This window comes from Leptosomus discolor, chromosome 2 (assembly GCF_034619465.1).
Source record: "Leptosomus discolor isolate bLepDis1 chromosome 2, bLepDis1.hap2, whole genome shotgun sequence".
In the NCBI taxonomy this organism is placed as follows: Eukaryota; Metazoa; Chordata; class Aves; order Leptosomiformes; family Leptosomidae; genus Leptosomus; species Leptosomus discolor.
This window is the reverse complement of record NC_141392.1, coordinates 19,692,572-19,714,303: the sequence shown is the minus strand read 5'-3', so window position 1 is coordinate 19,714,303 and position 21,732 is coordinate 19,692,572. Positions and strand designations below refer to the sequence as shown.

Here is a 21,732-nt window from a genome sequence, read left to right as displayed (position 1 = left end):
TTTTCAGACAGAGCCCACTTCTAGAGCTCCAAAACTGGGTGTCCGTTTCTACGAAGGAGAGTTTAGGAAAGGTTTCAAAGCAGATCAAAGTTAAAGAGTCTCCAGATAGTTTAGCTTTGTAGCACTAAGCCTGCTGGGTGTTCTGCAAGGATCCATTGTACTTAGCTGCACTCTGAAAGCACAGCCGTAGCTTTGCCTGCATTACACCGGCTGTGTTTTCAGTAGGGCTTTACAAATTGCCTAATCCAGGTTAGGCCTTTTCTGGAAGCTCTTTAATCCTTCTAACATTTGCATAACGATCTCAATACTGTAGTTCTTGTGTAACAGTATGTTGAAGCTCTTTCTGACTTACATTAGCGATAGTACAAGAATAATGAAATACCAAATTGACTTCATCATCTTTCAGGACTGAGAACACCATAAATTTCAATGTTTAAAAAAGTGAGGGGCCAAGTTAACTCCTGTTGTAATCACAGTGACATCTCTAGAGCTAGGTGAGGCATGCATTGACTTCGTCCCGCTTAAGTAAATATTAACTCATATTTGGGAATCTGAATGAGAGGGTAGATTCTACTAAAGACATACAATTAAAAAATAGGAACCTTCCACAGTAGTATTCTGTGAGAATAATACTTTTTTTCCCTAAGACTTTGATTAAAACATAATAATCTCCCATGAAAATTCTAAACTAATCAGATGAAATAAAAAATAGATGAGGATTGCATGAATACTCTATGCGAACTGTAAGAAAGGAAGTCTCAATTTTGAGGTATTGTGTTAAAATTTGCAGGACTACACAGCAGGTAACAGCAGGCTGAATTCCCTTTTCTGTCCTCCTGCAGATGTTACAATAAGGCAGAACAGACATGAGCCGAAAGGAGATCCCAAGCACCCATGCAAAACCAGTTCTGAGATGATAAAAATGAGGGCTAGTCTGGTAGGCATGCTCACTGAAAAGAAGGCTTCCATAGTAATTCAGAAAACAATTAATTTCCTTTTCCGTGGGAAAACAGGCTAAGAAACTGAATCACAGGGTGATATTCATGTAAGTAACACAGCTGATATTTTTTTTTAAAAAAAAGGAAATACCATTTTTTAACAACTATCACTCAATGCAACCAGTATTATCTGATGTATTGCTTACTTATCTGCTTGGTGTTTGATGCCTGGGAGTTTGAATATTACTTTTGTTCTCAGCAGAAAATAGAAAAATACGATATTTGTCCCTACAGAATCTCTGTGGGCTTACTCATGTCTCAGCTGTGCTTTCTTGACCTGGCATCTAGTCATAAGCGTATAATGTGAAACATGTACCTTGATGAGTGGGCCACGTTAATATATGCAATAATTTGCACTCGCTACCTATGAATGATTAAATGCGCAAAAGAAAAGAATTATCACAGTAACACCTTAGTTCTCCAAGGCTTAGTAGAAACCCTACTTTTCATTTGCTGAGTGTCATCAGAAGTTTTGTAGTCCTCTTTGTTTATTGTGATAAAAGGAGATGAGTCCAGGTTAACAAAAAGGTTTGGTTTATATGAAATTGTGTTTTTTCTTCATAAAGCATATTCTGTGACCTTTAAAAAATGATTTAAATGGTGTCTTGGTGCATGTGTGATAGTGTTGTGTATTCCAAAGTCACAATTTTGTGGCACATTATAAACTAATTAGAAGAGAGACTGTGAGAAACAATAAAAGGTATTAAAGTTGCACTGACAGGAGATAGTAGCTGACTCCTTAAATTACCTGTCCTGCAGGTTAAGGCTCATCTTGCACAAGCATGCATGTATCGTCTTACAACCTTGTGTCAGCAATTCACCCCAGTCTGGCTTCACAGGGCTGCTTGTGCATCTTTCGAAAGAGAGGTCAAGATGAGAAAGACACTGTTCCCTCCCAGCATGCAGCAAAGCTGCGGTGACTGAGTCTGGATTTCTTACTCAAGCAAACAGGGAAATTGCAACTACTGACGGATGTTTTTTCCCTTGAGGAGCTCCAAATGTAGGCCAAAGCTGTGCTGCAATTTTGGTCCAGGCAGACAGTTGGAGTCCCATGAATGCTTTGAACATCACAGCTATATTTAGACATCAAAGTCTTCAGCCTGGAGGCTACCCTTGTGCCTGAGATAAAGGCCTGTCCTGTGCTGACAAGGCCACCATGCAGCGTTATGTTGTGAATAGTGAATAATCACCCCCTTTTCTCTATTTTCAGGAGATTTGTCCTCACCAAGATGAGAGTCATTCCAAAAGGAGCTTTTGCAGGACTTGGTGACCTAGAGAAAATGTATGTATTGTGTCAATATTTACTAGGAAACAACTATTTTACTTGAAACAGCAATTTCTGGTTGCAGCTCCTTTTACTGCCTGTAAGCAAGCCCCTGTCTCTGGGCTTTATTCAGTTTCATCTTTCTGTTTAAAAAAAATAGAATCTTTATTTTTACGACCATGTTCAAAAACGTTGCTTTTGTAAATACATTTTATATCAGCAAGTGGGCAGCCCTCAGTCAAAGTTTTGGTTCATCATGGAATGTCATTGCAAATAATAAATACAGTGCCATAGCGGAAGATCATGGGTAATTAATTGTTTTGAGAATTTTGTAATAGATTGGAGTAATGAGTAGAAGATTAGGGAGAAAAGAACTGTTCATAACAGGGCAGACAATTTTCTTTTCACTGATGGATAAATAGATTGTTTTGTGCGTGTTCAGAGTCAGCTGGCAAGATACATGAGAGAAGTTTATTGTGGGGGATAGATCCAAAAAATCTTAGCACATAAAGCGTGTAAGCATTTAATTTTTGTGAATTTTAGTGATAAGCCTGGAAATATAAATATGAGCACCTTTGAACTGATGTGTCACAACTTCATTAGTATACTATTGTGGATATATTGCAGCCCTCCACGACTAGAAGGAAAAATCCTTAGTAATATGTTTCCTACTATTCTTCAGTGACAGAAAATCTATGGTTAATTGGTGCTAGCACCAGAAATGATAACTGCTGCTGTCCAACCTGAACTATTCTGGGGCATGTACAATTTTTCTGAATTATTTCATATGAGCAAATCACAACATTATTTTAGAAACACACCCAGTGTTTGCACTCTGACAGAGGGGAGTCACAAACAGGCTGTTCACCCAAGAGGAGTCTGAGTGGTGAGTGGGGAAATGCACTTTAAAGTCAATGACTTTTTCAGTTGTGTGTGTGTAACAGCAAAACTAAAAAGGAAGAGATTACCAATGTTTTTCTGCATCTTTTCTACCCTTTTCCCTCATACTGTTGCATAAGTAAGGGATTTAGCAAGAAGGTGAACACACCAGAAGGTATCGCGAGGAAAGGGGAAGGATTTTAAGCCTACAGAAGGGTGGATGAATGAAGAACAAGCAGTGAACATGCAAGAAGGATTGAAGAGCTGCTGGTCAGTAGCAAGTGATAAAGCTCACATGGCACTTGGCCTTTTCTGAAGTGTGAAATTGAAGGCAACACTGTAGGTTCAGGAGTCTTCTATTAGCACATGGTACACACTAAAAAACCTCCAGCTGCTGCATGCAACTCGTGGATTCGGATCCTCGTAAGCCCATAAGGCACTGTTGTGAATGGTCAATTTTCTTGAGAAAAGAAAAAAAAGTCTTATTTTTTATGGCCAAGTGTTACCAGCTAGGAGTAAGATCAGTCCTAGATGATCTCCAGAGGTTCCTTCCAACCCCTACGGTTCTGTGATTCTGTGACTGTTTTGTTGGCACTTGTTTCTCCCCGGTCCTGCAGGGTTCCTTTTATCCAAGTCTTATTGAGCTCTCTGGACTGTGAAGTGGGTTGCAAAGTGCATTGTAAACTGCTTCTGTTACCTTTAATTACTCAGAAACCATATGTCAGATATGTGTGAAGGTAGCGATTGCATTGAATAGAATGTCTCTAAGTGGTGATTTATTTTTAACGAAAAAATTGTATATGGAAATGAGCTCAATTTGAAAATACATCTGTGTACTAATGGTACATGGAGGAGAAATGGGGACAGACAGTTTATAGCAAAACATCCTTGAAAATAAAAGTGTGATAAATATGTAAATGAGACCTATCAACATCAACAAAGATACAGTATTTGCAGATGATATGTCAAACAGATAAAATTTGAAATAGCTCACAAATCCTGAACCTAACCCATAAAACATTCATCAGAAATATTCATGATAATGTAGGGACAAAAAAAGTGTGTAATCAAATGATAGATTTGCATATAAAAACACAGCCTTTGTATGAAAGCCTTTTTACTCTTGCAGGATCATGCACAGAAAGGAAGATTAAAGCAAACTCTGGTCTATATAAAGAAAACAGCTATTAATAATGTGGTACCTCCATATGGTAAAATGTGGATAGCCTGGTGTATACAAGTGAGATACTTCAATGTAGCATACGTATATGGTCACCTAGAACTAAATAGACTAAGAATTCAGAGTGACAATATTTCCTGAGTGTGTTACTGAAGAAAACCAGTATCTCATACAGTCCAACATACCTGTACATTTTTATCATTACTAAACCATTCTAACCGTATTTCTAAGAATGGGGTAAGTTTTAAAGCCCAGAAGTTGCAGGGAATAGTGGTCTTTGGAAGCATCCATTGGGGATGAGGTAGTTGAATACAAGTTAATTCAGAAATGAATCCTCCATGAGAATCTTAACTCTGTTGTATTTACATTCAAAGTGAAAGCAGGCTTTTGAATACAATGACCAAAAATTTCTGGTTTTCAAAGAAAAACCATTCATTAACATTTTTCAGTGTTCCTGATTTCTATATACATTTTTTGAAAGAATGAGAGCCCATTTGATCTCTTCTTTTCTTCTCACCCATCTAAATTCCTGCAGCTACTGAAAAACCATGAAATGTCCGTTCTGCAGACTGTCATACAGAGAAACAACTTTTCCCAAGTATGTTCTAGGAGAAAAAAAAAATGTTTAAAGTTATTACATAAATCAACAGGCTCTAATTATCTACGATTTTTTTTATTAAAGATGCAACTTGAATTTTCTTATAGAAAACTACTTCAGAAGCCCAGAGATCGGAAGAATTGCATAACCATCTTGTTACTAGCAGCTCTTCAACTTCTGCACAGCTCTGGCTTCCTGTTAATTTAGCAAATAGGTGTTCAGGGAAGCAGTTTAGTTATTCTCAATACACGTTTAGTCTGCTCCTAAGTCTTAGTCAACTGGAACGTGGCAGCTCATCTGGACTCCTGCTTAACCAACCTGTTTACACTCACAGAACTAATTAACCCTCCAGTTAGTAAATTAAAAAGCAGCCCCATGCAGGCACATACCTGGCAAAATCAATTCAACATGCTCTGCAGCTGCTACGTCATCTTCAACTTGTACCGAGAGCACTTAATTTGGAGGAAAGACTTTCTGAAGCAATATCGAAGTATCTCTTTTTCTCTTGCTAAGTTTCCTCCTGCTACTGCAAGGTAGCAAAGTAGATTTGTTCATGTTGGTCTAACAAGGTCTGATTCAGGCGTGATATTTATAGGAAGTTTGGTCTGATTGCCTTACCCTATGCAAGCCAAATAAGCTTCAGATTTGTATCCTGAGGCACAATCCTCTTGAAAATTCATCATCAGTTATTTATTCTTTTGAAGGTTTTAAGCCAAAACATAATGCTTTGTTTCAACATTCACTCTCAAATCTTATCTGTGTGTGGCCAAGGAAAACCAGCCATGTAGATGAAGTGTTTCTTGAACTAGAAGGTGTCACAGAGAAAAAACGTCTTTATTGGCCCTGCTTTGTATTTTGGAGTAATGGGAGAAAGGGCTTTCTTCAATGGGTTTTGGCAGAGGAATATTTTAAGGACATGAACTATGCAATGGTTAACAAAGCTTGAAGAGCTAAATCCTTGATGAGCTGTGAAAACACTTGAAAGTGTTAAAACTTCTAGAGTTGATGGAAACTGCCAGAGTTGACACTCCTGAAAACTGATGTCTTCTGTCTGTGGAAGACAGCAGGAATATATGCACCAGCTATCTACAGCTTCCTCATGAAGTTGTAGAGAAAATGGCTCTGAATCATGTCTTTATTTAGTCACTCAATGCATTCAAGCTTTTATGAGGTTTTTGGGGGGGGACTGTTGGTGCAGTGATGGTTCATATGAACAAAAGCTGCTGGTCTGCGACCTAGATACATGGGCACCAGCTATTTCACATACAACAACTAACCTGACATATGATGCTAAAATCTCTCCTGTTTGCCCCATAGGTTAAAAGGCAGGTCATGCTTTCCTTTTACTTGATTACATCAGCCTGAGTTACATTTAATGTTTTGTTTAAACCGAGGTGAGATACTTGAGGACAGTGGAGACCATGCAATAGGGTATTTAAAGGTACATGCTAAAGTATGTTGCTGAATCAAGACATATCTCTCTTCCTGTGAGTGGAGAAGGAGCAAAGTCCTTGGCTTGATTGTAAAAGTCTCGTCAGGAGAATTTGACATAGTGGGAAGTCTCCACTTTATTTAACAAGTTTTAACAATTTGGAAAATTGGTGGATTCACCATCCAGACTCTTCAGCAGTAACCATCAAAGCTGCCTGGGCTAGCAAATGGATAAGTGGTGTCCATCATCCCATGTGCTCCCGAAATCAATTTCATTCAGCTCCACCGTGTGATTCTCTAACACTTGGCAGCATATAGCCCAAAAATAGGAATTAAGGAGTAGAGGCAGCAATCGCCTGATTATCTAAGGATGAGCAGTCTGTGTCTTCTGCTACCAAAAAAGCTGGTCAGTATTCTGCAGCTTCTCCAAATTTTCTTGCACAGTATATCATGTCCTGCCTCATTTGGTGTGTGAAAGGCTGCAACTAAATAAGATCATTAAAGCTATTTTGAGAAAATAAAGATTTAATGTAACCAAGACATTTGGAAATTTGTTCTAGGCAGGAGTTCCTTTCTATCTTTTGTTGCATCATTTGGATAAATTTGCTATTTATGTTTTTGCAAGAACCCAAATGTGGATTTGCAGGATCTGCTGTGATGTATATAATCAAATAGTGCATGTTTACAAAAGTATTTATTTACACCCGTACGGTGAAAGGGGGACACAGTGCATTCCGTGCACCAAAATATATACTGAATCACATGATCATACTTTGGTAATAAATACTCCAGGGTATATTCTCAAGGTGCAACTCCATGGATATTAAATTCTAATTTACATTATAGGAAGTTATGTGTAACATTATGAATCTTAAGGGCAGGGCATGAAAATAAGTATCCTACTTAATGCATTTAAATTAGTCTAAATATGCATTTTCTCTCAGGGAACAGAGGATTAGAGTTCAAAAACATTAAGGTGAGTAACCAGCAAAAGCAAAGAAATTCAGAGTTCAGGCTAACATCCCAAAGAATAAACGTTTTCATGGGGCCACGGGTATGACACGGGGCCTTCCCCTCTGTCTGGCTGGTTTAATCCTGCACAAGTCAGCAGATACTGAAGGCTGCCCAGCCGTAGCAGGCTGGTGGTCAAGCAGTGCGCAATCACAGGAGGCTTCCTCGTTCCTGCGGGTGGACTTGCAAATCCCAGATGCCCCCATCCCAGCTGACTGACTTCATTTTATTGTGATCAGTGGTTCTGAACTGGCTTTTTTCTATACCGGAGGGGTTGCTTGCACTTCAGGCCTCTGGTTCAGCAGCTTTTTCATGTAAGAAAGCTTATCCTCTGCTATAAGCGCTGTATGCATTTCTTAGCCCAACAGCATCCAGGATGTCAGTCTTCATTTGCCCATTGCTGCACTCTGCCCTTTGAAATGGGTTCCTACAAACAGGATTTGAAAGGCGAACAGCTGTGCGAGCTTCTCCCAGGGGTTCTGCAACACATTGTCAGCGGAGGAGCCAGGCAAAGCAGTGCCTAGTGCGGCTGTCTTGCAGTATGGCCATGAGTGGCTTGGGTGCATTTTCTTCTCAAAGGAGTCCCGTGACTTCAGATGACCATTCTGCAGGCTTTGCACATATCACCCCTTGGATAACAAACTTAAGTGTTCGGTAGGAATATATAGGAAGCCTGATGTGTTCTTAATTCAAATTATTTCCTGAAAGTAGAAGCTATGCCTTGTGTTCTAAACATAATAAGTAATGAATGAAGGCTAGATGGTTTTATTATAATCTATAAACAGTTTGCTGCATCATCGCCTGGCATTCTGCTTTTCTCTGACAAAGCTTATCTGTGGAAGAGACCTTACACTTGCAGTTATTGTTGTCATCCCTTGCACAATTACAAAAAAGTGAAGTAGAATTTTATTATCCCTCTCAGTAACTCACTGCTGATGTCAAAGAGCAGAGATTTTAATTACAACTTTGTTATATTTCAGTAAATGCATAACTTGATCTCAATCTTTTGCTAATGCTTGGGCGGAACATAATTACAAATAAAGTAAAAACCCTTAAAAGAAGCAGTTAGGAAATGTAAAATCAATTCATAGTGTTCATATCAACATTTGCTAATTTTTCTGTTTAAAAAGTCCCAGAAAATCATGCTAATATTTGCATATTTTAATTGAAACATGTTAGAATACAAGGAAGGAATTATTCCATAATTCTTTCTGGGTGGTTTGATATATTGATACTTGCTTTCTTTGATAAAATAGATTTAGAAAGGAAAAAAAGACACATTTTGTCATTGCTTCCTTCCTTGAGCAAGAATGAGTATCGTGTAATGAACTGTTAGTAGAATCTTTATTTGTTAACTGCATTGGTACGAAGCCAGCACTACAGACTAAAGTATTTAATGGAAGAATCATCTTGGACAGCATTTCTGGTCCCTGCTTTACAGCTGTCTAGACATAGAGATAGGTGAAGCAAAAAAAGGGAAATCCACTTGCCTGGATGTATGCTAAATGCTTCCCAGTTACTCACTGTTCGGATTACCTGAATTCGTGAAAGATGAAACATTGGCAAATGCTTGAGTGAGTTGCCACTCTTCTTTAGGAGGAAACTTCAATCCAATGTTCTTGTGCTTTACTCTAAGCAAACTGATCAGATAAAATTAAGTGCAGTCTAAATTAAGATAGCTCTTTCACGTATCTACATGTGACCTTTGAAGTAGCCTCATTCATTCAAAATGAGATTTGAGGGTGAAATGCATAGTTCTTAAAAAAAGGTCTCAGCCCACTGGTCAAAGAAACCTCTCCAAATGAAAATGTTAGGATTTATTAAGATTTTTTCTCAGTTATTAAGATTCATTCTCAATAAGCTTGTCCTGCTCTTACACTGTTTTCTGGGCCTCCTCTACAACTGCTAGAGCAAGATACTGGGCCAGATGGACTGCAGGTTTGGCATGCTGCGGTTGTTCATACAGAGATATTTGCTTTCTCTGAATCATTCAGTTTTGCAAGGCAGCCTCACTCTAGGTCCTTGCATCAGAGGCATGAAGCTGATTATTGCAACTGATAAACATAGCAAGGAGCCTCAGAACTGATAGTCGTCCTGTGGTGCAGAATTAATACTATAATCCTTCTTTTCTCCTGTGGGATATGCTTTATGCATACTGAAGAGGCTGGCGCGTCTGCTTGCTGGCCAACTTACTGAGATTCATCTCAGGTGCTTTTGGGTGGGTTTTTTTGTTCCAAGAGAGGCCAGAACCGGTGTTGTAAAGTATAAGATGGCTGTGGCAGAGTCAAAATTTTCTCCCCAAAACTTGACACTTCTTCAGTTTGTCTCTCTTCTTTCCAGGAACTTCACTCTATTTTGAAGTAAAGGAAGTTTCAGGTTGTATTTTATTATGACATTCTTGTACTTTCAAAGTAGAATCAGTGGCCACCTAAATGACTTTTTAAATATAAAAATACATGTTTGCTAAGAAACATAAATTATTTCTTAAGATGAGTGATACAGTTATTAAACTTATGTATGCATATCAGAAAATTAAATGAGAACGCAGAATTGCAGGTTCTAATTACATTTTACATTTTCAAAAGTAATTCATAGCTCATACACAGCAAAAGGTTGTTCTTCTGTGATTTCAGAATATTGCTCTGATTTAAATAATTACGTTTTTCTTTATAAAATAAGTGTATTTAGTTCTAATATCCTTAAAGAATTTGTAAAAAAAAAAAATTCATTTGTATATTAACTACATATTAACTCCAAAATGTCTGGATAGAATTCAGAGTAAAATGTATTGACTTGAAAACAGAGAGAACTCTAAGTACAAAATTAAGATTAAAACAAAATTAATAAAAGTAAGCAGCATTAAAGTCAACAAATTTTTTTAAAGTGTAAGAGGATTATTATAAGAGTGCTTCTTTCTATCAAAAAAACCCCATACAATCTTGTGTGAAGTAGAATAACAAAGCAATTCTGAGAGAAAACAAATGCATTCAGAATTACAGCAGTTGCACCTCACTTGGTTGTACAGCTTAAGCACATCACACCCCCACCTCCTCGACCTGACAGACAGGCTGATGAAGATCCATGGCTCCTGGCACACCATGGTGCTGTGGGAGTCTGTGGGAATTTGGGAGATGGCATATCCCAAGAGGCATCACAGTGCCATTTCCTTCCAGATTTATCCAGTTTTAAAATGTGGAGTTTGTTTTCGAAAGTGCTGCTATCAAAAAAAAAAAAAAAAAAAAAAAAAAAAAAATTGTGAATTAGAAAGAGAAGTTTTGTTTTCATGAGAAAACAGGTTTTTATAGGATTTCTTTCTATTAATCTTCTGTGTGTATTTAACTGTACCAGTGAGTGAGTGCAAAAGTTGTGACCTACTTGAAATTGTGCCTGATTTGCTCTAAATGGGATTTTCTTCAATATTTATTGTTGCTGTTACTAAATACTGTTTGTTAGAAAGAGGAAGGCTGGTGCCAGATCAGAAATGGTAATTCCATTTCAGGAGGATTTCAGAAACACCTTCTCATATTAATTTTAGCTAGCTTTTCTGTTTGTTCTAGGAATGATGTTAGTGGAATTGGCATGTTGCAATGAAGGATTGTTTCCTGTTGCTATACAAATGCTGATACAAACCTCAGCATTTATGGAAAACTAATGTTGAGTTGAAGTCAAGACATTTATTTTCTAAGCAGGAGATGTTGATTCTCTGACAACATTATATTGCACAGCCTTTATTTCTATTATGCCAAATGATTGATGTGGATTTAATCATTAGTTTGATGGCTGCTTTGCTCAGTGGAGAGACAGCTGAGCATTTTATCATTATTAGTGAGCTGCATTTTGATTTTTCTATCAAAGACACTGCTGGCCCCAATTCATCCCAGGTGTAAAACCAGAGATTCATTGTGCCCATTATTTGTTTTGTGACCAAGCCAAGAACAATTTCCTCTGCTCGCAAAATACTGTGAATATTTGTTTTGATTTCTCAAGCAGGAACCTGTTTTTCATGAAGACTTCCACATATGTCTTGATTCTTTAAAAATAAGTAAGAATGGTATGCCTTCTGTGAGTAAACTACTTACTGCATGGTAGAGTACATAAGTACATATATAGTTGTGTACATGCATATGTGTATATATATACAGAATAGAGTAGTCTGGAAAAGATTTAAATTGCTAAGATTTAGAATGGTAGGCAGATACTAAGCCAGAAATTATTTTGAATGCTTGAGAAGCCAACACCACAGGTGCAAATTACAAATGGTTGTGAAAGAAATGCAGAATGCTGAACAGCTATGGGTGTCTGTGCATTTTCTAATGCAGTCAGCAGAGCTTTAGGAGCTGGGAACAGGGACAGGCTGGTGACTTTCCCAGTTCCTCATCCCTGAGAGCTGCTGAAGCTGATTGCTGAAGGAGGACATTCAAGAAGATTATTCTGGAACAATTATAGAATAGCTCATCAGATGGAGAATATATTTTTTCTCTCTCATAGGGTAGTTTCTCCTCCTCCGAGGGCTGCTCAGCACAAGCTCCTGTAATGGTCTCTCTGTGTTGTCCTTGTGCTGTAAAGTTTCTCCAGTAAAACAATGAATAACGCAAAATTTCACATGGGGACTGAATTAAGCTAGTCTTTGCTATTTGGAAGACTCTGTCTTGCTTTTCTGCTCAAGAGCACAAAGATTTACATGTTTATCTGGAAATGTTTATACTTTCTAGCGTAATTTTGAAGTGAAGGTCCTCATTAGACATGTTTAATTCTTCTGTCAACATTATCTTATATTTTGAATAAGATTTTATGATGATATATTTTTCAGCTTTATTTTCCACATTTTTAAGACTTCTTGTGCTGGATTTTTAAGATCTTGACTTTTCCCATCTGTGCTGTGAGAAGGGGTGAACACCATTCAGTCAAAAACATTTGCTTATTTATTATTTCAGTTCCCAATTATGTAATGCTCTTTAGGAAAACTGGCAGCAGCAGAACTCCCTGGAGGAAGAGGGACTGGGTATTCCTTCTGCAGGGTCATGAGCACATTTGGAGCAGAGCAGCTTTGAGGTACTACAAGTGGCAAGAGGTTTACAGGCCAGAGATGGATGTGTGCCACCCAAAGATTGCACTGGGGAGCAGGGAGCAGCCCCAGGGGTGATGAACAGGGTTTTGCAGGAGGTCTGGGCAGAGCTTACTGCCACTCAGAATAAGCCGTTGAGGAACTCCAAACCTTCTCCAAAGGCACTGGATGTCAGCGTAGAAGTAGAACCTTTCATTCTTTTTTGGAGCATTTTGGGCAGAGGAAGGACTCGTACTGACTCAAAGCTCATGGCTTGAAGTGCCATCATACAGCACTATCCAGACTGTCTTGTCATTACGTTTTCACCACATGACACATCTTGGCTCCTCTGTTCCCCAAGCCTGACCCCTTGGGGACCTGGCGCTGTGAGTCAGGATGAGCTGAAGCTGAAGGCACAGGTCACAGTGGAGAGTTAACCTCCGGAGAGGAACAGAGAAGAGAACCAAGTGTTGACACATTTTTACAAAGGCAAGTAAATGGATCACAGTTCATCTGCAACAGCCATGTGCCTAGGCATAATTGACAACACACACTGTTTAGTTAAAAATAAGCTTGGTTTTGCCTGTATCTCTTGGTAGCAGATTTAAACATACTAAGAAGTAAAGTGGCTTTTCACAAGCCTTCATCTGTCAGTACCAAGGAGCCTGTTCTGTATTCCCAGGACCCAGAATACCTCTGAATAGCACATTATGTTTTCATCCTACTGTGCTGCCAGGCACTGAGCTTTCAGGATAAGTAATAACATGTTAAAGACTGAAACAGGCTGTAAAAATGAGAGGGAAATTGTATCAGTGATGGGCAATCACTCAGGTCACTAAACGGAGGACTTCCTAATGGGATCCCAGCTAAGCACTGCACAGGCTTAAAACCTGGGGAGCATCTTCCTGTGAACTGGCCAGTCTCATGTTATTCCAAGTTTCAGGGATACTTCCCATACACGGAGATTGATTTCAGATGTAGCTACATTGATAAAAATCCATGATGTATTTATTCTTGATTTTGGTGGAGTGCAGTCAACATCAGTCCCAGCATTGTGACAGTAAGGAATCTTTTTATCTGCAGATCTAAGGATGCTTCTGTTCTCCATATCTTGTGAATTTGTTGGCAGGTTAAAAGCTTTCTGCAGACGGGTAAGTAGCAATGCTCTCGTTTGTCACGAATCCTTTTGTTCATAGGAGAGTGAGTAATAGCAGAACAGTGACCATCCTTTGGGGAAGATCGTTCAGGAGACTGCTCCTCCTCTTCTTGCTGTTATTGACTCTCAGTAGCCTTTTTAAAAATCTATAGAGCTTACTCCAGCACTGACCTTGTCTAATTACATTGATTGTTAGTAACTGAAGGCTAATTAGGAAGCAAGTTGCTATGGTAATTCTTGAGTCATACGTATAAAGAGAAAATACTGCTAAAACCACTAGTGCATGGTGACTATTAGCATAGCTAAACAAATTAAAAAATGTAATTCATTCAGATTTATTCTGCAATTCAAATGAAGATACAATACGCAACAAAGAAGTTTTTCCAGTGCTACCACATTTTCCTCTTTCATAGTCATTTTGTTCTTTTATTTGTCTGTTGAGTGAGTTATGCACAATTTTAGGACTATATGACAAAGTAGATTTTGGGTTGTTCTCTAACCCCTGCCACCCCACAGTCTACACAAAATATGTCACAACAAGCTTCACGTGACAGCAGAACGTCTCAGGCAGAGGGTAATAGGACTTGGAACCCCCCAGATTTCTAGGTCACTTGTTCATATCCAGTCTGCTTGTGTGTGATGAATGGTTTATTTTCACATGGGTAGGTTGACGGCTGCATACCATGAGATGGTGATCTCAGCCTGTGCCCTCAGGAGACAGTGACTCATTGCAAGCTAAGGCTGCTGCAGCTGGCTTTCAGCATCAGCCTCTGTTGGCCAGACTTCGAAAAGGCTCTGCAGCAGAGCCTGTGTCTCAGTGGGAGACCATGCTCCATTGTGGGGGGCTGTGTGAAGGTTGGATTGCTTTGGCTGTGCCGTGTCTCATTTGTGGATAAATGGAAGATTTTGCCAGTCACATCTAATAGAGTCTTTTCACCTTATTTTTAACTAAATGTGATGCAAATTAAAACCAAGGGCATTCTTCCCTGTTTAAGAGGGTCTTCCTTCTCCTTTGGCACCTTACTAACTAGTCATGTCATGCACAAATCTTAGCTCTCCTAACGTGTCTCCATCTGCACATCTTTGAGGAGGAGGATATAAAAGCATGCATCCTGTTGCTACCCTTCTGGACAGTTTGAATGATGAGGCAAAATGTATCTAGAAGAGTCACAGAACTGGATGGGAGATAGAAGTGTTGTATGGAGTTCAGGTCATATCTAAATGAACATGAATTTCTCGGCCCCTCTCATTCTTCAGTGGATCAATGTCCTTAAATAGGCTTTAGGAGTACATAAAGAAAAAAGTGAGTAGAAATGCAGCCACTGTGTAGCATGAATCTCTTTTAATAGGCCTCATAAACAAATGGAGTATTCTCTCCATGGCTTTTTGGGGCTTGTATGCTCACAGAGTAGCATTCGTTTAACTGAAAATAAGATATAAAACTGTTTACAAAGAAGTGTGTGCCACTTAAAAGCAAAAAAAAGAAACCCCACCAAACACCCCCAACTAAAAGATAAAAGTATGTTTAAATTGATTAGGATCAACTAAATCAGAGTAAAATTACTCTAACAATGAAAATGGAACATCTGGTTTGGGACTTTGCGTGGTCCTCAAGTTAAATATGTGCCTCTCTAGAGACAAGTCCTGAGCCTGCCATTTTGAAGTACCCACTTCATGTTACCACTAATTTAGTCCCCAGGGAAAACACAGACAAAAAGCCCTTGTATTTAGCTGCTGCCTAATCTGTCCACACCAAGGCCTTCCAGCTGGGCATGGGGCACAAGGGATTCACCTGGGGTATCTCTTAACCAGAGCCATCCTGCAAAGCCATCTTCAAAGTAATAGAAAGAATATAATGAAATCCTATTACATTTGTGTAGAAGAATGAGGTGTGTACCGGTACTGTTGATTGCTTTCTGTTTGCTGTACCTTTCTGCACATAAGGAAAATGCAGGAATCCAGTCTAAATCCTTAGGGATCCTTCTTTCATAGAAAGCTCTGATCATGTTCCGTAATATGTGTTATAGTTTTTTCTTCCTTTTCCTGTTAAAATAATCCAAAAATACATGTTTTGTTTTCAGTCTGACGGAAGAAAGAATATAGCAGTTGCCTTTTAGTTTTTAATTTGGTATTTAACATACACAAATTAATCCTTTAAATCTGAAAATCAAATTCTCTCACAGGATTGCCTTCAAGTTTGTGGCCTTCTATGTCCTTTTTTGTATTGAGCTCTGTGCTTTCTGGAGTCAATACTTATTTAAAATTACAGGAAAATATGCACTCCTCTAAAATGTAAAATGTTAATGTAAATACAGGTCCAATATATTAAAATTCTGCTGCACAGACTGAAACCTCCTTTAGTGTCAGCTAAAGCAATGATAGTAATCAGAAATGAAGGATTTCATTTTCTTCTTTTATTTTTAAGTAAGTGTATTTCATCAACGTGACTTTTCCAAATGGTAATTTTTGTGGGTTAAGGTCTCTTCAGGACGGTTTTCCTCCCCTCATCAGCAGTATTTTTTCAAAGTGTTTTACTGGAAACAAAAAAATTTTTGCCAGACTTGGCAAAACACTGTGAGTTCTAGTTTGTTTACACCAATACAGGAAGCCAGACAGAAAAATATTGTAAGTATATGCAATGCAATACAGCAAAGAAATAGACAAAGCAACCCCTAAGGAAAACAATTTTTTTATTCAAACCACATTTCTTGTTCAGCCTCCTTCTTTAAGCACTGTGGCTGTGGAGGAAGATTCCTCTTACTTTTTCCCTTGGTGAAGAAGGAAGAACTTCTTCAGATAGAGTTTTTTGCATCATCTCTAGCTTCAACTTCTTTCTATGTCCCCAGTTAGGTATGACCCAGGGTAGTGTGGAAGAGAAGGGCTCCAGGGAGATCGAAGTGCTCTTACATAGGAGAAACAAGTCATTCACAAGTGGCCAGGAATTGCCCTTGGGTTCTCAAGGGTTTTGCCTCATTCTTATGGAGACTCCTCTGGGGGAATCGGTACTGAGCTCTCCCCATCAAAAGGCTTTCTTGTTAGAGCACTACAACAGCAGACTATAGTGGAAAGCTTTTGTTTGTCTGGCATTTCTACAAACCTGATTTACACAGCATTGTTGTGGCAAAGACCCTTCATGGTGTACATGAGCAACTTCCTTGTAAATGGGGTTAGATGTGCAGAAAGGCTGCTGCTGGCTGATTTTAGTGAGTAAGCACCATCGTGTGTCCATGGATCTATTATTTTTATTGCTTTTATTGGAATATTGTGTGTCGACACACACAAGCATAGAAACATATTAATGTATTGAATTTTGGCCCAAGTTTTATGACATGTTCCCTTTCCCCTATTAAGACTCTTTTTTATCTATGTGCAGTCTTGCAGTGTTTGCTGACGAAGAGGGTTATTGTGTCAGGGAAACTCAGGAGGAAGTATGTGATTTTCCAAGGTTTCGTAGTGGAGAGCTGTTCAGTTATTTGTCAAATAAGTCTCTAGATATATTGAATCAGATTCCTCTTTGCTGCCACCAGCCACTGGGCAAAAGGTTTAGGGATTGTATGTAATTCCCATGTTCGTATAGTATAACATCTCTGCTTACTCCAACACAGAAGCTGCAGATTTGGCCTAAATGGTATTATTCTGCTTATGATAGCACAGTAAATAACAGATAAATAACCCTCATTGCACACTTGTTTTGTAAAGCTTTTGACTTAGCATCTTCTTGCTGGTGCTTGTATTTTCTCTGGCAGTCTGTTACAAGGCAGAGGTTTGGATTTAACTTTGGAAGCATAAAAGACTATCCTTTTCCCAGGCGGGTTATATCTGAGGGTCCCAATCATGCAAATATTTATGCAGTAGGATCTTGGCTGAGCCTGGAGTCAAAGCTCAGGGATAAGAGTTGCAGGGTCAAGGCCTTAGTTGGACACAAACCACAAAAATAGTAAGCAGTTTTTATGGAAGGGAAGAATTAATGCAAATAGAAAAGAAGACAGAAGGAAATCTCTGTGCTGAAAAAAGGTATTTCACAAGGAGACTCTAACATTGAATAAGAGAAAACTAAATCCCTTCAGGAGGACATTTGAAAGATGTAGTGGATGGTGTTAGCAACTGTAAGATAATGTCTGTATTCGTAGTTGTGTTTAACATTAGGCAATGCTAATATTTTTCTCATGATGGGGCAAATCATGGAGAACTGTTTTCACTGAAATGGGTGTAACGTAATGCATTATTTGCTCTGGTGAATAACCAGAGCCCTGTCATAAGCCTAGGAAGATTTTTAATGTCAGAACTGAGGAGTAAGAGGGATTTTTTTACAATTTTCCATCTTGGATAAAAAGTTTAATTGTTCATATCTGAGGCACTAACTACTCTTCCCATTTCTGTAATGCATTAGAGTTAGTAATGAACTCTCCTCCAGAGGCCTCTTGTGCGTGTGTGCTTCCTTAAAACATTTCAAGACTGTTGGTTGAAGTGTCTGGGAACATCTTCGAGACGGTCTGTTTGGAAAGGCTGTCACTAGACTTTGGGTCCTGGAAGTCACATGTTCTCCCAATCCAAGACAGTCTGCCTATTGATTATCCCCAGAAATTATTTTCCTCATTTCCTTGTTCAATCGCTTTCCTGAGGGATTATCTCAAATGTAATCTCCTCATTTGCCCAGGTCATCTTAGTAAAACTATTCATCATTAGCTGGATATCAAAGCCAAGAGAGAAGTAATAAAAGATAAGTGGCAATAAATGTTGCTGGCCCATTTCTGTGGAAGGAGTTAAGATGTGGGCACGAAGCTTATGTCAGCATCTCTGAGTGAGGAGGTCCGTTCCTCAGCTGAACAACCACCTTTGTCTGCCAGCATGATTGCAAGATCCTCTGGATCTCATTGTGTCTGAGAAAAAAGTGCCATTGCCAGGGTGGTGTTTTTATCTTAGAGACATTTTTCTGCCTTCCCTACAAGCTTTCATAGTCAAAGATAAAATTTAGTGATTGCCAAATGCAGGGGTCGGCAGGTACATCTGTCCCAGCAGCTGGAGGGCACCAGCTTACAAACCACATCTCTCTGGGTTGCCTGCATGGAGCCAGCATTTCTGCAGAAAGCTGCCGTTTCCTCCAAAGATGCAGTCCTTGCTTGTTTGCCTCTACAAAGCTTCACCCATTTTCAACTTTTATGGTAGTAAACTAAAACTAGTATAGTACTTTTCCTTAGTGCTAGAGTATGAGGAGATATCTATCCTCCCAAACTGTACTGATTATAAAATCAATTCTTATAATGATGTGGCTTCTGCTGTTGGATCTGGTCTTTATCAGTTCCAATTCTGCAGACTAATCGTGTGCTTTTTAGATTAGAGAGACCAATGTAAAACTGTTACATGGACAATTAATTTGATGCATCCAAACTCTCTACAGACTTTCATCTGGATTGCTGGCATGGTGCTAAAGTACTGATAGAAATAAAATCTCCTTTGGTTCCGTCTGCTGTGTGGAAATTTGCATTTTATTTTCCTGATGCTTGCATTGATTTATTTGAGAATATGGTGTCATGCCCTTTTGGAGAAGGCAGGAAGACACAGTGTTAGTGCCTCCTGATACTGTCCTTCAAAGACTTATGTATGCACTATTTTTCTATAAGTGTGAAATCATTATTAATACTCGGTTAAATGGTTATCTCACTTCTTTACTCAGGTCAGTACAACATGTGTGTATATCTTCAACAAAGGAAAGAGATGATGAGAAGAGTCAGTTTTTCAATTCATTTTTGAAATGTCAATAACTGCTAAGATATATTAGTCTGTAACTCCCTGGTATTCCATAAATCATGGTAGGGAGACAAGTGTTTCATGTTCACAAGGGAAGTGGCAGGAGAAAGTGTCAACTATCTATTTTTAAAAGGTCACAGGTCTCTAATATTTTTAAGAAAAATAGCTTTTCTTTTGTAACCTGTTTAAATCCATGTAGTAGCTTTTTGCTGTCACTTTGGAGGGAAGTTTTCAAAAGGAGATTTCAGACTGGCTTGTTTCTGATCGGAATGAAAGAAATAAGAGCTCCTCTATCTCTGACATGGAGACAGAGGTAGCCAGGTGTTTAATTTTTCAGTTCAGACACATTGCAGGATGTTCCTGCAGGTGCCCACCCAGTGAATTGCTGAGCAGGATTGCCAGTGTGACACCACACCACTGCTAATTCCTTCTTAAGCCTGACATAAATTGTGGCATCAGTCAAACCACTAAGTAAAAATGACCTGGCAAACTGCTCTCAAGAGTATTTATGTTTAAAGAAAGGGGGGAAAAGATAAAAATTGTTGGCCTTTTTTTTACTTCCCTTTTCCCTTAAATCAATATAAAGTTATCGATTGATTGCAGCGCAGAGACCCCAGTGAGGCCACCTGCTCTGGGAATCAGTACCCGATAGCTCTAGTATTGCTGCTAATTGCAGGTACCTCTAGAGTGAAAGAAAACCTGTTCACATGAATCCACAGGATATTTACACCACAAAAAACTGCCTCAAAGGCTGAGGATAAAAGGCCAAAAGGCCCAATGATGATGTACCACAGGAAATATAAGGTGAACAGATCAAGGGTATAGCCCATGTATGTACCTGCCTTGGAGGGGAATTTAAGGAAAGCTGTAGGAGTTTGCAGGGAGAGGGTCTCACCCAGCACTACAGAGGAAGACAGTGTGGCTGGAGAGCAGGGAAATCCCCCCTTCACACCATGTGTCATGTCTGTAGGCAAGACGAACACAACAAAGAAGTGCCTGAGAAACCTCGGCGCACAGGGAAACCCCCTCTACTAGTCTGCAACAGGGAAATGAAACACAGAAATCCACAGATCCCACATTTACTACAGTCATCATACAGCCAAACTCACCAGTTGGGCATCAGTTGCTCTGTGTCACTCCTGCTGCTGGTATTACAAGGTCTTCGAGCTCAAGACCATACATCCCTGGGCACCATGTAAGGGACTGATGCTGTGATCTGCCTCTAAGCTGGCCTTCTGCCATGTGTACACTTTGCTCTTCTTTTGACACAAGTTTCCACTTACTCATCTATGTTAAATTTCTGTATCTGTATATTTATATACACACGTACATATACACAAGTTTGTTTTAAATAGGCGTATTTCCTAGCAGGGGAAAAATGACTCTATCCCTGTCTGCATGCTCTGCTCTGATCCTGAAAGGAATTCTTATCATAAAAAAAAACCCATATAAATGTCCAGTCTTTTATTCTTTCATTATTTTGAAATATGACACCACTTGGCTGCAAGACCATTAGTTTGTGAGTTTAATACAGTCTTGCTTTTGCTGCAGGACTTTAATTAGTCTAAGAGACTTTTTCTTTAGAGGACTACAAAGAAACCACCATGAACTATAAATTCCTTGCTGATACATTTATTTAAAAGGCCATTTTAATGTATTTTGATTTCTATGGCTCGCTTTTTGCAGGCAGCTGTCTTGAAGAGAAATGCTTCCTATGCTTCATACTAGGCTCTGACACAGAAGATGTACACTCAGCCCTGCCTAAGGATAGATTTGCAGGCAGGTTAAACCAAGCTAAGACTGTACTGCCACTAGGCAGCACCTTCCTCCTCCTCTTCATTTTCCATCCCTCTCCCTACCATCACTGGCTCTGGCTACTGCACATGGAAATGCTACACTGCGGTCAGTTGCTTGTGAATAGGTAGTAACAATTACAGTTTGCTGTTAGTGGCAAATTAGAGGAAATTCCTTGCTTGTGTGATGTTATCACACCTTAAAGTCTTACATTCTATTTGAAGAAAAATAAAAACAATTATCCTTTATGCCTTTGTAAAACATTTTTACTGAATAGTTTTTCCTCTTTTAGGCTGTGTTTGAGTAAAGAGTTTATGCTTTTGAGGACTGCTGTGGATTTCAATAGAGCTGTGCATGCAGTGGAAACTAAGCTTAGGCAGATGCCTAAGCACTTTGCAGCCACTGGGTGGTTTGGGGTTTTGGAGGTTTGGGGGTTTTTTAAGAAATTGCCCCTGGTCGTTTTGCATACTATGTATTCAAAGGTTTGCACGCATCAGAAATTATGCTCAAATTGCCATCTGGATTTGCTATGATAGCTAGCAGTAGAGATAATAGTATGATTCATTACAAACAAACAACGTAATAACAGTTCCATCTTCTCTCTTGATGACATATAATAAGATATGCAT

The 21,732-nt window shown here is 39.0% G+C and overlaps 1 protein-coding gene across 1 annotated transcript in view; it reads left to right on the top strand.

Moving 5' to 3' along the window:
* FSHR (follicle stimulating hormone receptor) overlaps window positions 1–21,732 on the top strand; it is an 80,395-nt gene that overhangs the window by 28,780 nt on the left and 29,883 nt on the right. The window contains exon 2 of the mRNA XM_009956390.2: window positions 2,209–2,280. Coding sequence (XP_009954692.2) covers window positions 2,209–2,280 — 72 coding nt within the window. The remainder of the gene's footprint in view (window positions 1–2,208; window positions 2,281–21,732) is intronic.